General features: G+C 38.2%; 1 protein-coding gene across 4 annotated transcripts in view; it reads right to left on the bottom strand.

The window, feature by feature from the left end:
- LOC137401455 (arf-GAP with Rho-GAP domain, ANK repeat and PH domain-containing protein 1-like) overlaps nucleotides 1-16,375 on the bottom strand; it is a 48,853-nt gene extending 32,478 nt beyond the window's left edge. For all 4 annotated transcript variants that reach the window (XM_068087804.1, XM_068087806.1, XM_068087805.1 and 1 more), the window contains exons 1-11: nucleotides 16,026-16,375; nucleotides 9,829-9,926; nucleotides 9,234-9,280; nucleotides 8,982-9,093; nucleotides 8,622-8,733; nucleotides 7,463-7,668; nucleotides 5,591-5,697; nucleotides 4,565-4,649; nucleotides 3,190-3,384; nucleotides 1,337-1,428; nucleotides 792-897 (exon numbers count right to left, since the gene is read on the bottom strand). In XM_068087804.1, the coding sequence (XP_067943905.1) occupies nucleotides 792-897; nucleotides 1,337-1,428; nucleotides 3,190-3,384; nucleotides 4,565-4,649; nucleotides 5,591-5,697; nucleotides 7,463-7,668; nucleotides 8,622-8,733; nucleotides 8,982-9,093; nucleotides 9,234-9,280; nucleotides 9,829-9,926; nucleotides 16,026-16,305 (1,440 nt within the window). In that variant the 5' untranslated portion in view covers nucleotides 16,306-16,375. The remainder of the gene's footprint in view (nucleotides 1-791; nucleotides 898-1,336; nucleotides 1,429-3,189; nucleotides 3,385-4,564; nucleotides 4,650-5,590; nucleotides 5,698-7,462; nucleotides 7,669-8,621; nucleotides 8,734-8,981; nucleotides 9,094-9,233; nucleotides 9,281-9,828; nucleotides 9,927-16,025) is intronic.
- Nucleotides 16,376-17,541: the final 1,166 nt, after the last annotated feature.

The following is a 17,541-nucleotide window of genomic DNA, read 5'->3' as shown; positions in this document are numbered from 1 at the left end:
TATCATAATTTCATCAAAATCTAGTAATTATATTAGATGTAGACCACCTCAAATATACCTCTACTGTGTCATGATGTACCTCTAAGATGCACTGTAACTACTGGTTTCTAGCTTTTAACCACAAACAATGCTCAAAGTAATAGTAGGAATTAACCAATCGAATTTAACCTACCAGCTGGTTACCTTTTTACGAGAAGAGATGTAGGATGTTGCTACTTGCACTAGCTATTAGGCCGACAGCGCTGACCCTTGTTATTGTTATTCTAGTAACACTCTTAATATTATTAGAGGAATATTACACATAATCTGACTGCATTCAAGGCTTTGTTTTCCATACAGAAATTGTTTGAATACAATTACTACTTTATTACACAGTTTTATATGAACAAATTTAGACCAATTATTTAGGCAACCAACTTTATATATATCTTCTATTTTATACAAATGGGTTCATCCACGCCTTCAGATGAGACGGAGGAAAATGAAGAGTTGTCAACTAGCAAAAAACACGTAAGCCATGATGAGGCTGAGTAGCGGTATTGTTTCGTCTGATGTGGAGACAGCAGAGCATTGCTGCCTTTGATGCCTAAAGCTCAACTAAATCTAACCGGACCCTTAACCTTAGAATAACCTTGAGGTCAGTATCTAATAAGTAAAAACGTCTTTTAGTAGAGTGCTCTCGTTAAATATGACTCATAAGGTTTAGTGAAATAAAGAGGAAAGTCAACAAGCTGAAAAAGGCCCAATGTTCATACTATGCAGAAAGGTAAGACCGCGCTAAAGTAACCAACCTGACGGAGCTGGAGAGAGGAAGGTTTATCTGGTACAATATCTATAGCAGGCAAGAAGAACGCTTTTAGCAAATACTTCTCCACCATGTATGATTGTCGGCGAGATCTGAATAGACAAGGAAGCAGGTTTTTTAGCTGTTTTTGATTTATGAACGAATGAGCCAAAACAATTTGTTGTTTACCAGCAAAATTGAATCCTTTGTAAAACTCAACATAACTTTCAGTTACATGAGCTACTAGTGGATGGTTAAAATAGCTAAGCAAGTGACACATAAACATATGCAAACAAAGCCTATAACAAGAAGCGTCTTTTGAGTAAGTTGTGCAACGGAGAAGATATGGTTTACTGTTGCACATATTATGACACGAATTCCTTGAATTAATACTTGACAGCGCCTGCATTCATGTAGTACTTGATAATTTATCTAGTCACTTAAACACAGATACAGAAAAAGAGTGCAGCTAGGAGTGATGCTACGTAGCTAGGCGTGATGCTACGTAGCAAATCAAGTGTGTGATGCTACGTAATGAGAAATAATGCTTACAGGATGGCAGAGCATTTAATCTTATCGGAGGGGTTGGTGAGCGCCCCTTCCCAAACTGAGTTCATCACTCCGTTGCCTGCATTCACATAAAGCTGTAATACACATTAACACTGGTGCTAGTCCATGCATGGCAGCCAAGGAACTTGTGTGACACTACAGCAACATACACACAGTATTCACTTTAATGACGAGTACAGCTTGTACTTCAGAAGTTTGGCCTTCAACGACTACAACTACTTGGAGTACAAGGTGTGTACACTTGCCAGTACACAAGCTAGTAGTCAGGAGTACAAGGTGTGTACACTAACCAGTACCCCAGCTAGTAATCAGGAGTACAAGGTGTGTACACTAGCCAGCACACCACCTAGTAGTCAGGAGTACAAGGTGTGTACACTAATCCGTAGTCAGGAGTACAAGGTGCGTACACTAGCCAGTACGCAAGCTAGTAGTCAGGAGTACAAGGTGTGTACACTAGCCAGTACACTAGCTTTTAGTCAGGAGTACAAGGTGTGTACACTAGCCAGTACACAAGCTAGTAGTCAGGAGTACAAGGTGTGTACACTAGTCCATAGTCAAGAGTATCAGCTCTGTACACTAGTCCGTAGTCAAGAGTATCAGCTCTGTACACTAGTCCGTAGTCAAGAGTATCAGCTCTGTACACTGGTTAGGTGTACAAGCTCTGAGCTCTGTACATTAGTTAGTAGTTAATAAAAAAGCTCTGTACACTAATGATAAGTTTGGAAAACACTAGCAGATGGTTAATAGCAGAGTACAATCCCTGTACAGTGGTCAGTAGTTAGGAGTACAAGCTCTGTACACTATTCTGTAGCCAGGTCTACAACCTCTGTATACTAGTCAGTAATTAGTAGTACAAGTTCTGTACACTAATTAGTAATACGAGCTCGGTACAATAATCAGTAGTTAAAAGTACATGCTCTGTACACTAGTTGGTATGTTGGAGTGCAATCTAGTACAGTTTTCAATAGTTAAGAGTGCAATCTCTGTATGCTAGTAAGTTGTTAGTAGCATATGCTCTGTATGCTAGTAGGTTGTTAGTAGCATATACTCTGTATGCTAGTAAGTTGTTAGTAGCATATGCTCTGTATGCTAGTAGGTTGTTAGTAGCGTATGCTCTGTATGCTAGTAGGTTGTTAGTAGCATATGCTCTGTATGCTAGTAGGTTGTTAGTAGCATATATTCTGTATGCTAGTAGGTTGTTAGTAGCATATATTCTGTATGCTAGTAGGTTGTTAGTAGCATATACTCTGTATGCTAGTAGGTTGTTAGTAGCATATGCTCTGTATGCTAGTAGGTTGTTAGTAGCATATGCTCTGTACGCTAGTAGGTTGTTAGTAGCATATGCTCTGTACGCTAGTAGGTTGTTAGTAGCATATGCTCTGTATGCTAGTAGGTTGTTAGTAGCATATGCTCTGTATGCTAGTAGGTTGTTAGTAGCATATGCTCTATATGCTAGTAGGTTGTTAGTAGCATATGCTCTGTATGCTAGTAGGTTGTTAGTAGCATATGCTCTGTACACTAGTAAGTTGTTAGTAGCATATGCTCTATACACTAGTAAGTTGTTAGTAGCATATGCTCTGTACACTAGTAAGTTGTTAGTAGCATATGCTTTGTATGCTAGTAGGTTGTTAGTAGCATACGCTCTGTATGCTAGTAGGTTGTTAGTAGCATATGCTCTGTACACTAGTCAGCAGCTCGAAAAACAAACTCATCTTCCAATAATCTTTGAACTCATGCTAAAAATCAGAAACGCTCTGTATGAAGTGTATGAAGTGTGACCCTCTGTGACAGCAACTAATCACAATACAATCGCATACCCCAACTCCCCAACTCACACTGATTAAAGGTTTAGTCCAGACTTTCACATCCATTCTTAATGATTTCACTTTGAAAGGCCAGAACTGCCTGTGAAGCCCAGCGCAGGAGCTGCAAACCATGGTAACAAGATGGAGGACGGCCCACTGAGGCCTCGGGCAAGAACAGTCAGCGCACAGCCGATTTGAAGGATTTTGGTAAACCTGTGTCAGCACCTGCACGAAAAAATACTTGTTTTAATTGAGGCAGCAACAGGGATACGAGAAGTACTTGAGATACTAATGAGACTGGGAGCCTGGACACGTTTGGATTACCCGCACAGACGCCAAAGTGCATACCTGATGAAATGTTGCACAAATATCTATTGTAAATGATGTACACGATTAGCATTTATTTTGTCTTACACGTATCCAAGAACTTGGAGTTATCTTCTCCATGCTGTGTTAACCGATACACGGCTGATGAGGTCATTACTCAATATATGGTGCTCATTGCTCAGTCATGTATCAATGACCCATGAATGAATCCAATAAAGCATCTTATCATATGATGAAAGTTTTTGCTGTACGGCATGCATTCAGTTATCATAGCCTTGAAACATTAAAGTCTTCACTATGACAAGAGTCGTGTTCTTCTGAACCATGGGTAGAGATTGGAAAAAAGGATTGCATCAAACGGTATTCAAACTCGCAATATCCGGCTTGGCAGATCGGCATGCTACTTGAGCTAACCATTTTCTTTCCACAGCTTTAGAATAGTTATTTACATAGTTAATCGCTGTCATTTATTAGCCCATCTGACAATCTCTTACGGCACACTAGACTGCCAGGGTGCTAGTATTTATAAAGATCTCAGACTATGGCTTTTGCTGATGCATCGCCACGCATACACTTATCCATGGTCAACAGACCTTGCCCAATCTGATTGTAGTACCAACATAAACTTCAAGCAGACGCTTTTACATTACTTTTAAAATAAAGAAGGTTACGATTATAATTAGAATGTCTCGTGAGTACGTCAAGTCAATCAAACATCCCTATGCGCAGGGAATCTAAAATCACTTGGATATAAAGGATCAGAAAGATAGACACATCAGTTTAACGATGGGACCATTATACAATATGCAATATACGAACAATAAGGTCAAGCTGTTAAGGAAGCCTTGCATGCCCACATTATCACTCATAAGATTTGTAACAAGATAGCACAACTTCCAACTCTCAAGTGAGAGCTCAATGACTCATACATACGGTGCTTATGACACGGCACACTCAGTGACTCACATTTATCTAGTTCCCTCAAGCGGAGCGTGCAACAACTGTGACACTGATATGCTAAAGAGTCTCTGGCGTTGCTAAAGTTTAATTCATGATATAAAGTAAAGTAGCCAATCACCTTGTCATCTGAAAGAGATGTAGCTATACCTTCCTCAATTGCCAGCTTCCATTCTTCTGATTCGCCGTCACTCTCAAATGTGATGCTAAAAAATAAATGCGTTACATTGATGGACAGGTGACAATGATGGACAGGTGCTGTAAGTGACATAAGCAGAATATTGAAACTAACATTTGTGGTATACACTGCAACACTAGAATGGAGCCCGTGAGTGACAATGACGGACAGGTGCTGTAAGTAATATAGGCAGAATATTGACCTAGTATGCTTTCAAATTCACAATGTGTTCAGAGTATGCATGATTTACATATGCATTGCACACAATTGTTCTGGTGTGTATATAAAGTACACACAAATGTTCTGGTTTACACTTGCACACTAGTGTCTAGGTTTCAGTCGCATATACTGCAGGTTTAGAACACATCCTAGTTTTCACAATGATTAGAGAGACAAGTCATAGAGGCTTTATAGCCTCGTGTAAGCCTCTATGATGTAGCCTAAGATTTTCATTCATACCTAAGATTTGTAATCCGCTAACTGATCATGCACTGTATACCAAACATGTGCTGTCAGTGCTAAATGCTTGCTTGATAAATTAGTTCGTGTGTCTCCATTTATTCTTTTGTCAATGGTATTTTGGTAAAAGCACCATAAAGAGGACAACTCATAGTTTATGAACCTGTGCAAGGTTCTGTGACTTCTCATCAAAAACTCTCGGTCAAGGATACAAACTTCTGCGAATTATCAAAAGGGTTGCGTGAAAGAAATTCGATAAGCATGCTATGAAGCACCCATATCATGCGGATTGTCTAACCAGATGCAAAACTGCACAGAGACATCAGAAATAGAAGCTGCAAACTCAATACACGCAAAGTGAAAAACTTAACAGCCAGTACAATCATGATCAAACTAGTCTAAGAATCATTATATTTGAGAGAGGCAAATGTACTATGAATATAACATGAATTAAGGAATGACAAACCTAAAGCTATGGAAAAGTAAGGGCGTGTGAATAAGAGTCCATACCTGTATGTGTGGTAAGGAGTTGCAAATTGTAGTCTATTTTTACCTAAGTCCTTGACGGAAGCTATGCACAATTTGACCTCATGGATGGCCGTCGCAAAATTGAAGTCCTACAACAGGTGGGTGCAGAGTGCAAGTATATACATTCAACAGACGGACTCTGCTGCCACCACAACAACATGTATATTCAGACTAGGATTCCATCAGATTCAGGTAAGTTTACGAATGCAGAGCGACTAATATACATACACAGGAAGAAAGTACAAGCATACGAAGGACAAATCCTATACAGTCATACTTTGACATACGAGTACCTCGACATACGAGTGCCTCAACATATGAGTGCCTCAACATATGAGTGCTTCAACATACGAGTACCTCGACATACGAGTGCCTCAACATATGAGTGCCTCGACATACGAGTGCCTCAACATATGAGTGCCTCAACATACGAGTGCCTCAACATATGAGTGCCTCAACATACGAGTGCCCCGACATACGAGTGCCTCGACATACGAGTGCCTCAACATATGAGTGCCTCAACATACGAGTGCCTCAACATACGAGAGAATCGAGACAAAAGCAAAATTCCGACCAAGTTTCTGCGCTGAGACACGAGTAACGTTTGAGATACGAGACTACGAGCCGGTTCTCAATGACCACTGAATGATCAAGTATGCGAAAGGCCGCTTTCAAGAACAGCACCGCGTGTCACAAGTCTTTCTCGCCAAATCTTTTAATAAAATTTCAAAAAGACCGGCTAAGAGCCATAGTGAAGGTAGAAAGCCCCAAGCCAGATGATACTAAAGATTTAAAGCGAAGACAAAATTAGAATTCAGTTTTACTAAACTGAGCTTTGAATTTAACTTAAATGAATTTATTTTACTAAACCCGCATTTAAAGCTTTTGTTTAAAGGTTTATGTTATGCTACGTAGTGTCACAAATGTCTAGTGTACCGAACATGTTGCTGTCAAGTTCCTCACACCATCGTTAGGCACTACGTTTGTCTCAAAAGTACGAACTCCATACAGTACTGTACACAGCAATGTTACGTTTTATTGCAGATCATAACCATTAAATATGTATTTGTTATCTTGTGAGCGTAGTGACAATTAAAAACACGTTCTTCCATCGTAATATCCTGTTTTAGGTGTTTTTTTTAGTATGGGAAACATTTAATTTATATTTAGTAATTTTATACAAAAAATGGTGTTTTGAGATACGAAAAAAATTGACATATGAGCCTCAGTCTCAGAATGCATTAAGCTTGTACGTCGAGGTATGACTGTGCAAACACTTCTAGTAGGACATAGACAGTAGGACATGGCAGCACATAGACATAGACAGTAGGACATGGCAGCACATAGACATAGACAGTAGGACATGGTAGCACATAGACATAGACAGTAGGACATGGTAGCACATAGACAGTAGGACATGGTAGCACATAGACAGTAGGACATGGTAGCACATAGACAATAGGACATGGTAGCACATAGACAGTAGGACATGGTAGCACATAGACAATAGGACATGGTAGCACATAGACATAGACAGTAGGACATGGTAGCACATAGACATAGACAGTAGGACATGGTAGCACATAGACATAGACAGTAGGACATGGTAGCACATAGACAGTAGGACATGGTAGCACATAGACATAGACATGGTAGCACATAGACATGGTAGCACATAGAAGAATACAACAGAGCATTAAAACATTAGCTGAATTCACCATTTTAAATGCAAAAGCAAATCATTTTTTATCTTCTATGTAGAGCTGTTAATACTCCTGCAAATAAGCAGTACAACAAACACAGAGATCAGTGATCATACAATTGTAAACACACCGCTGTGAAAGATGTACTTACAACTTCATTTTTGTAGTAACACATGCGGCCCTCTTTGATTGCCATGTATATCTTGTTGTCATCTAATCTTACATAACCCTGTTTTTCTGGAGTATGCATGATGCTGCCACCCAGCATCATCCCCTGACCGATGCTGCCTCGACCAGTTTCCTGTTTATACTCGATGATAGCCTTCATGAGTATTTGTGTCCAATAGTCATGGTCTTCTGCAGGAGGGAACAACTCATGTTACTTTTAGAGTTGATAGCGGCAGTCAATTATGTATATTAAAATTACCCAAGGTTCAATTTTGAGAAATTGCCTTCCCATGGCATGTATTAGATGACACCGGGCGTGTAATAGAAGTATAAATCTCTGGTTTCCATTCTTAAATCTTATAGAAAGAGCTACAACCTTTGTGGGAGGATACAATGTTTATGTTATGATTCCTTTCTAATATAAAAGAGTATTTAACAACGAATAAATGAGTAAATATTTGTATTTATTTTTAATATAAGCAACAAAACAATGATCTCTTATATTCTAGTAAGTAAAAAGCGATGTTTAAACATTTATGTGATGCTCCAGATAGGTATATGTCTGTCTGTTTGATGCCAGGGTTAGCTGTAGGAATAAAAGATCGCTTCTAGCTGGACTCAACTCACTATATTCAGCTTGGTAAATCGACACTCTAACGTCTGCACTAATCAGCCATCCGCCTTTCAGGTTTTAAGATTAATTGCGGAGATAACGATTTTCTGTGGTTTATCGGCACACCTGACAATCTCCCATGAGACTGTCAGGATACTAGGCTATCATAAAATGGCGCCAATAAAAGCTAAAATACACCTTACAAACTACTGAGAGAATAAAACGCCTCATTATCTTGTAAACTCACTTATAGTTTGGAGTCAGTGTGTAGATGCTTCCATCTCATCAGCAGATAAAAATAAAGTATACTATTTGCTACTTAGAACGGTCAAAGACGAAAATATTGACTGATCAGGCTTATGACGTAAGTGAAGTCATTGTTTGGAAACTCCACAACTCATGAAGCTCTTTAATATTGTGTAAAAAGTCTCATCTCGCTGTGAGACCACCCACATTTTCAAAACTTTTGTTATTACACACGTCTACACTCACGGCAATTATAGCAATAAAGACACCACCTACCACTCACCTAAAGTTTCCGCAGCAAACAAATAGTTCCTATTCCTGTTGATTGTCACCACTCTGAACTTAAATTTACCAGTGTGAGAATCCTTCACATCACTCTCTATATCTTTCATCACCTGCGTGTAATAGAAGAGTGACAAGAGTGACAGGCGTTAGCGAGTGGCTGCTAGTAGCCTTACTCAACGAATAGCACGATTAATGTCATATGAGAGGTAGCTGTAAAACAATCTGACATTAAGCGCAGGTGAAGTCAAAGCGAAGACATGTAATGAAGACATGTGACAGAGGAGTGACAAGAGTGACAGGTGCTGGCAGGTGACTGTCGAAAGCCTTAGTAAGAAAAGGTCAAAATGATAGAACTTACCTCGACCGGTATGATTCGTTTAGAGATGCGACTTTTTGCCCCACTGAAGTAACGCAAACGCGTGCCATCAAACGTAACATAACGCTTTCTCCAACCTTTGTTGTTCTGTTTTCTATGAAACAACAAAAGCATACAAATGGTTTACAAATCTTTCTGGTCGCAATAAACCAGCTTCCATACTATCAAAAGGCTATGTTCAGTTCTGTAACCGACAGTATACTGTATATGACATTGATGTTCGGGGTGACTCACCCTCCTTGTTTGTACAAGTAGCCATGTCTATCTGTGAGGGGAGATCTCTGCAAAGACAGATACAATAGAATTAATAAGAATTAGCAAATATATATATTTGCTGCCGACCAAAGCCATGCACGCAGAAGGGAGTTAAAATAAACAGCAACAAAAACATTCATGTACAAAATATTAGCAATGTAAAAATAAATCTCACATTGTTTAAAATTTTGACTAATTTAATTTCACTATATATCGAATATTTTTATCTTATCAGTATTAAAAGTGAGTTTAAAATAATTCATTCACCATTCATATTCTGTAAACCAATAAATGTTCGACTGAATCATTTGACTGAAGATGTAATTTTGAATAATGACTGAATGACTCGGGGAGTCATCCAGTTATGACAAGTCTACTTTTAACGTGTCATTCATGATTGTTAAATTAAATTTCTGTCACAACGTAACTTTATAGTTTGATATTAATGAAACAGCCTAAAGTTGATACCAAATAATAATAATAACAACCAAAGCTGAATAACGAATTGTCAGAGAATAACTAATGGGAGTGTCTCTAGCCTCTAACACATTCCAGAAGGCTCTGAAACTCTCACCGGAGTTTGAACTACGGGCAATTGCTTAGGTGGAAGGTTTGGTGAAGCCTCATCGCTGTCGCTGTCTTCATCTACCGTATCCTCGCTGTCATAAGAAACTACAACAATCAAACAAACTGTTTGTGGTTCTGCTTTGATTAAGGTATTACTTTCAAACAAATATGACCGCAAGAGAGAACAACTCCTACTACATAAATTCGCATTAGTAATAGTTTCTACTGCGTCGCTTGGTTTGATATGGTATTGATGTTAATCACATAAAGAATAGACCAACGAGACAAACACCATAACCACTCATCATAACACTGTATTCATGCTAATCATAGCAAAAATAAGCCCATGAGATGACCACCTGTTGCAGGTTCTCACTCGCGTCATACAGTAGAGCCACGCTAATCACACAGAAGCAACAATAAAAAGGTGATAACTCGCAAGTGTCCGCAATCAGTAATAACAGCCCTTAACTCACTAAACAGCAGCTCTGCGTGCAAGAAAAGACAACTCTTAGATATTCTTCTATTATGGATTTAAAGCTACGAGCTATTGAAGTCATGCACGGGTGTATGAGAGCAATATTGAAACTGGTCATTGATCTTCTTGCTCATAAACTGTAGCGAGATTCAGCTACTTAAACCTGTTGGGAGACTAGAATGAATCGGTTGCTAGTAAGTTCAGATTTATACAATCGCAGTCATAACTTGACTCGGTCACTAAAGGTCAGTGTGTGAAATTTATCGAATCAACAATTTTCCAGCGTCAATGACTCAGCCAATCCCTCACGAGAGTAATCGAATTAACTACTTCAAGAAAAATTAATTACTAATTTCAAGTAATGGTTGTGCGCAGTAAACGGTAACAATTTGACATGACATCTATAGCAATTCATGCTAAAGTTTGAAACCAAAACAACTAGCCTCATACCGACTGAGATAATCTGCCCAGATCTGCCAATACAGCTCGCCCTGATCAAACAAAAGTTGATGCACTTGGTTATGTAGCAATTTAGCAAGCAATCAACACGCATGTACAGTAAGACATGTAGGGCTTATATGAGCTATATATATATATACATGTATATATGTATATATATACATGTATATATATATATATATATACATGTATATATATATATATATATATATATATATATATATATATATTCCAAAGTAGTGTGTTAAAGCTGCCAAATAGTGCTCAATGAGTGATCAGAGCTTAAATATAAAATTTATTCATGTAAAACCTTAGATAAAAAACAACTTCATTACTATTAGTTTCATGTCTGTTACGCAGACAATCATCAGATAAAATTGTTTTGGTCCAACTGAGTTATATAAAAGAAAGGTGTAATTACTATAACGACTGATAGCTATGTAATTGCATTTTGTAGTGTGTATTTAGCAGAATGTCGGCATGTGGAAGCTAGCTCATTACGCTTGTTGAGTGAGCTCATTTCTGGCTTTGTGAAGATGATATACTTTTCTGATATGCACAGGTTGTGCATATCAGAAAAGTATATCATCCTCACAAAGCCAGAAATGAGCTCACTCAACAAGCGTAATGAGCTAGCTTCCACATGCCGACATTCTGCTAAATACACACTACAAAATGCAATTACATAGCTATCAGTCGTTATAGTAATTACACCTTTTTTTTATATAACTCAGTTGGACCAAAACAATTTTATCTGATGATTGTCTGCGTAACAGACATGAAACTAATAGTAATGAAGTTGTTTTTTATCTAAGGTTTTACATGAATAAATTTTATATATATATATATATATAAGATAGACACAAATTATCAAAGATATTGAAATAAATTAGAACATGGGACAAAAACAAAATATATTAAAATAAACTATGTCTATTAAAAAGCACTTTTTGCATAACGCTGTTCTATAGTCTAAATTGGCAGAGTATTGGTGTTTGGTATGAGGTGTAGTGGTTGTTGGGGAAGTAGGAATGTAATGGATGGTCAGACGGATTGGAGATACGATAATTATAATTATTACCTGTGAGCTGTAACGAGTCAGCTAAAATAAGATGATATCCATAGAGGCATATCCATAGAGGCATTCAGAGCAAAGTGATACAGTTACAACCCAAATTAATCAGCCTGACAAATAAAACTAACAAACTTTTCTCAATTTAACTGTATAAGTTCTTGAAACTGTTTACACCCATAGACATCCATAGACACCCATAGACACCCATAACAGAATGTATCTAAAGTGTTGACAATAAACTGTGAGCTATGTCTAGACTACAAAACCTGACAAAAGGGAGAAAATGTAGTTGTGTAATTGTCTTCTCTTGTACTTGTATAAGTCATTGCATATGTAAATGTAAATCAAATCAATCAAGATATATAGTGGATTATGGGTAGATTGCGAAAGTGAGATACTGTTAGTCAAAGAAGGAAGTTCAGAAAAGTGTCACAAAACACAGACATTGCTGCAGGGACGCTTACATTCCTTTGCATACCGATGATTTATTTGTTTTTAATGATATTAGCCACAGTTCCAAGCAACTGCTTATCAATACAATGGCCTGTACCAGCCTGCCATATCTGTCTCCAGGAAGATCAAGTTCAACCCATGGCTAATCTGTAAGGCTGATCACCCAAAAGTTGTCCAGCCTCTGTACTAATACGACAGAGTTGCAAAGCTGACTCATGAATGGTTACTTCGAGTTTAACCACCCAATGGGTAAATTGTACAGTAAGAAAATACCTTTTTCACTGGAATAAGTGTCATATGATATTATTGGCTGCTTTGGCATCACAAGGGGGGGAGTTGGAATAAAAAATGGAGACAATAACTCCAACTACTCACAAATAAATGCTATTTCATAGATAGTTTTAGGCAACTTCCTTAAAGGTTGACTTGCAACAAAATTCACATTACAGTTATTTGGTATCAAAAGATTCACCATGTTGTACTCTGTTGTGTTGTAAGTGCCAAATATGTGGAAATGTGATTACAAGTTCTTAAAAGCTCAAAAACGAAAAGCCGCCATAGATCGGAATCTCTTTAATTCGATGGCGTAACCACGAAATTTGGTTATCGTCTTGTCACGTATGTTCTCACGTGAATTGAAGGGCCGATAAAAAGCTCAATATAAAACTTATCGTAGTACTAGTTTATGACAAACACTTTGGGTTTTACCGAAGACCCCGTATCAAATATAGATGCTCGCTACTTTACAGTTTTGTTTCCGCATTATTCAATCGTCAAGTCGTAATCTGATCATGTGACCCAATACTTAGCAAATAATTTTTGCAGCTCTTTTCGATTATCACAGGTGACCAACAGTCTCGTCATGATTATCAGAAAATGATATGTACTCCTTCGAGCTAAGGTTAAAAAGTTTAACGATTTTTTATGGTAAGTTATAAGATATCAGTGCTAAAAGTGACAGCATTACAATGACGATAAAGCAGACGCGTAAAAACAATAGACATAGTTTTATTGAATTCGTGAAGTATATTTGTGAAAATATTTCGACGAATTAGGTTGCATGAAAGTGTAAACAGAAACCATCTCTCACAACATCAAATTTGAGCCGTTTTGGAAAGCGAATCCAAACTACGGCGGTCTCGTGTGGCTGCGATTTTCTGTTCGTTTTTGAGCTTTTAAGAGCTTGTAATCACATTTCTACATATTTGGCACCTAAAACACAACAGAGTATGACATGGTGAATCTTTTCATATCAAATAATTGTAATGTGAACTTTGTTGCAAGTCAACCTTTAAAGACGAACTTGCACCAAAGTATAGTAGATTATCTCAGAAAGTATCAGATTGTTTTCTATCATTCGCGATTGTTTTCATAATTGAGGTTATCTGACAGCCAGAATGTTTCAAGATTAAAATCAACAAAACTCAATCGCGATTAAATTGCTGAGATCCTACGAAGTGCGGTTATGATATCTATAGTTGACCGACAGAATAATGACGGGTAAAGCTCTAACTGAAACACAATGGCCGATATCAACTATAGCTACTAGTGGCGTCATTTCACATGTATTTCTCTTCTGAGCGTTTTAATCGTGATCAAGTTTTGTTTTTTTAATCTTAAAACAACAGTCAGATCAGTCATTGGCAGATACCGATACTTTCTGATTAAATCTAAAGATTTGTGTCTTTTTAATGTACTTTCTTGTCCAACTAGGAACAGTCACATAGCTATAGCTATAACTATTGCTATAGCTACGCTAACTAGTCACTCGGACTACGTGAGACGCAGAGAGCAATTAAGGGAGCGGATATAATTAACCGCATATTATAACCAACACATATGGAGACACTCGGAGATTATCAGATGAACTTGATATGATCAGAGTTGCTATAGTGTTCTATGTGAGGGTGAAAGCTCCTGGAATGTGACCAACCAAATCTAACTAAACCAACCATTCTGATATTGTTACTGAACAAGAAGTCAAAAAAGCTCGCTAGGATCCATTAATGTTTAAACTCGGAGAATGTCGACATACCTTTGCGATCATAGAGATAATCTTCTCTGCGATTACAAACACATATGCTAATGTGTTAAAACGGATGCCTCTATAGGAATATCAGGACTTTGGCTATAAACATATTCTATAAACCCATCAACATCTGTGATCAAAAACAAAAATATATTTATGACACATTTTTGGTTCCAGACACATCATATACTACTTTTAAAACACAGAAAAAGGACTTCTGCTACCATAGGCATATCGACAGCGTTATCATCAAGAAAGAGTACAGATCTTTATGTCTTCCCTTAGAAAATATCTCATCACGATGAGACAACTACGCAGCATAATGTATTTCAACTGGAAAGATTGAGAACACTGAAAGCCTAAAATGGGCTGGCCTTCCATCCATGGCGGACATTCTGATAGAAAAAGGCCTAAAATGGCTGAAACATGCACGCGAGATGCCGAGACAACTATTAGACTCCCAACTCTGTGAAGGAAAGAGGAATCAGGGCCGACCCAGACTGAGATAAAAAGGTGTAGCTAAGCTTTGCATGAAGTTGAGGAAACTAGACACAAACAGATGGTAAGAGGTGAAAACAGAGCTGCATGGAAGTCAGTGATAAACCACAACTCATAAGACAGTCTTAGTTGAACTGACTGACTACAAGAGAGAAAAGAGAGAGAAGGGATACTGTACTGTGGCTGCTGTACTGTTTGCCATAAATTTTATAGATGCTCTGACAGAAAACACCTGTAGTTGTGCATTGTAGAAAGTGACAAATGGCCAGCAAGTATTACCCGCATGGACTTGCCAAGATGGCGGTGACTAGACACTACATATGAACTTGCCAAGATGGCGGTGACTAGACACTACATATTAACTTGCCAAGATGGCGGTGACTAGACACTACATTTTAGGTTTGCCAGAAAAATCAATAGTTTAATGACGGTAGACAGGCGAAAACTGTGTGTTGGGCTGATTATCTTTAACAATCTTCGCAAATAAAACACATATGATTTGCACCTCTGAAGAAGCATGGTGGAGCTAAGATAAGACAACTGGTTCAAAAATCAAATGGCAATATTAGACTCGTGCTTAACTCTTCCCAAGCAACTCAACCAAAGCAATCATAGCTAGTAATCTGGCAAGCTTTAAGCAACTATTACATCAACAGATTCCAGATATAAATAACAACATTGGCAGTTGCTGGTTGCAACACTAGCTAATTGTGCGTGCCATTGCGTCTTCCTAACATCACATACTTTAGTAACAACTTGTTGAGCATGCCTGTTCAATCTACAGAGGTGGACCAGCGAGGGACTCTTGCATCTAATCAACTAGTCAAATGACAAGCAGATAGATGATGTATTTATGTACTTCTATAGCCGTTCTATCCAATCTCAACCGGTTTAGAGAAGCTACTGATAATTGTGAACCTTCTAATGTATCATTAAAATGACATCCGACATCCGTACATGGTGCTGGTGTATAAACACTTTGTAGGAGGTTCTGTGGGCTCTCGAGTCTCTAGACTCTAGACCATTCGTGTTTGAGACTCATCCTGAGAGATAAGAGTAACACCACTGCACATCTCAACACCTTCCCGACTCGTGTCATTACTTCTCTACTTGAACGACACGGTAGAGCTCACCCCCTTCTTGCACATGCATTCCAGTAACACGATACAACACACACAGCCTATTCATAACACGAATGAAAGATTCACCAACCTGCATGATTATCCAAATTGGAATCAAGATCTTCTGCGAGTAAATACGGAGATGAACTTGTCTCTTGATGATCAGATTTGTTCACCTGAGAGTACAGAGCTGTGTCAGACCCGGAGGAGCTGACTTGACCCGAGCCCGCGGACCGCTTCGCCAACAGACGCTGAAAAATACCAGACCAGGAATGAGGTCGTAATTTGGAGTCGCGAACACCAACTCTCAATGCCGAGAGACGATCGGATAGTTTAGCCATCGCAGGATACAATGTGTACGACTGCGCCATATGGCATGACGATTGCAGACGACGTGATAGTAGAATGAATGGCCTGAAGCGTTCTGCTGTGTTTAACAAGTGACGTCTCTTTCAGAGTAGGAAAAACACGAGGCAATGAAGGGTGTATAATTAATCAACTTCGCTCTGCCGCGGGTTGGACAGATTTAGCTCAAGTTCTTACTAATAGCTCGAGCTCGTTTGAAGAAAGTTGAAGTTGCTCAGCAATCTAACTTCAATGAAGCAATCAACTGCTATTGACAAAGCTTCATGAGAGTAGATTAGAGTCTATTGATTATGTTAAGTTTAATAACAAGAGAATTGCTTGACAAGATTATAAGTACGCTGCAGCTTTTTGATCATTATCGAATGAACTGACAGCGCAATAGCATCAGCTTGTAATAGAATGGTTTAGTTGCACATTCATTGAACACGTTGCGGAAAATATCACCAAAGAGATTGCAGAGTCGATCATCGAGTGACTATTCACTGAGGAAGTGCTTGCATATACTGGAATAGATTGTATCTACATAAGTCATTTTAAATCAGCAGATTAGGAACTTACAAAATGGATTTTAAAAATTAGTCATGCCTCAACTGCCTCTTCAATTTAAAACAAGATGCGACAACGTAGAAATATTTATTAAGGGTGCTTAGGCTAAATAGAGATGTTTATAAATGGTGCTTAGGCTATACAGAGATGTTTATGAATGGTGTTCAGGCTACATAGAGATGTTTATAAATGGTGTTCAGGCTATACAGCGATGTTTATAAATGGTGTTTAGGCTACATAGATAAGTTTATAAAAGATGCTTTCAAATTCCAAATGTTAGAAAAATAATGGAACAATAATGGAATGGACTGCCTTCCTCTAATCCTGGGCTTATCCATTAACATGGAGTTATTCTCTCCATGCTCACCAATACATGTTCATGGCACATTATCAATCCATTGAAAACCAGCGAACTAATCCAATAAAGCATTGAAAATACAGTAGAGGCTGCTATAACGTAAATTCCAGATAACGTAAAAAAATTATGTGCTTCCTACTACGTAAAAAATTCCATATAACGTCAAGTGTCAAGTCGGGCAAGTTTTCAAATTCAATTTGAATGTTAGTTTATTTCGCCGCATTTGCGGAAGTGCTAGTTCGTCGACGAACTAGAAGACATTTTAGTTACTACTAAAATCGTCACTCATTTAAAGAGATATTGCCAATCGTATAAATGATATAACCATGTAATGGCG

The sequence above is a fragment of the Watersipora subatra genome, chromosome 8, assembly GCF_963576615.1.
Source record: "Watersipora subatra chromosome 8, tzWatSuba1.1, whole genome shotgun sequence".
Lineage (NCBI taxonomy): Eukaryota > Metazoa > Bryozoa > Gymnolaemata > Cheilostomatida > Watersiporidae > Watersipora > Watersipora subatra.
The sequence above is the reverse complement of the archived record's forward strand: the minus strand, read 5'-3'. Positions and strand labels throughout refer to the sequence as shown.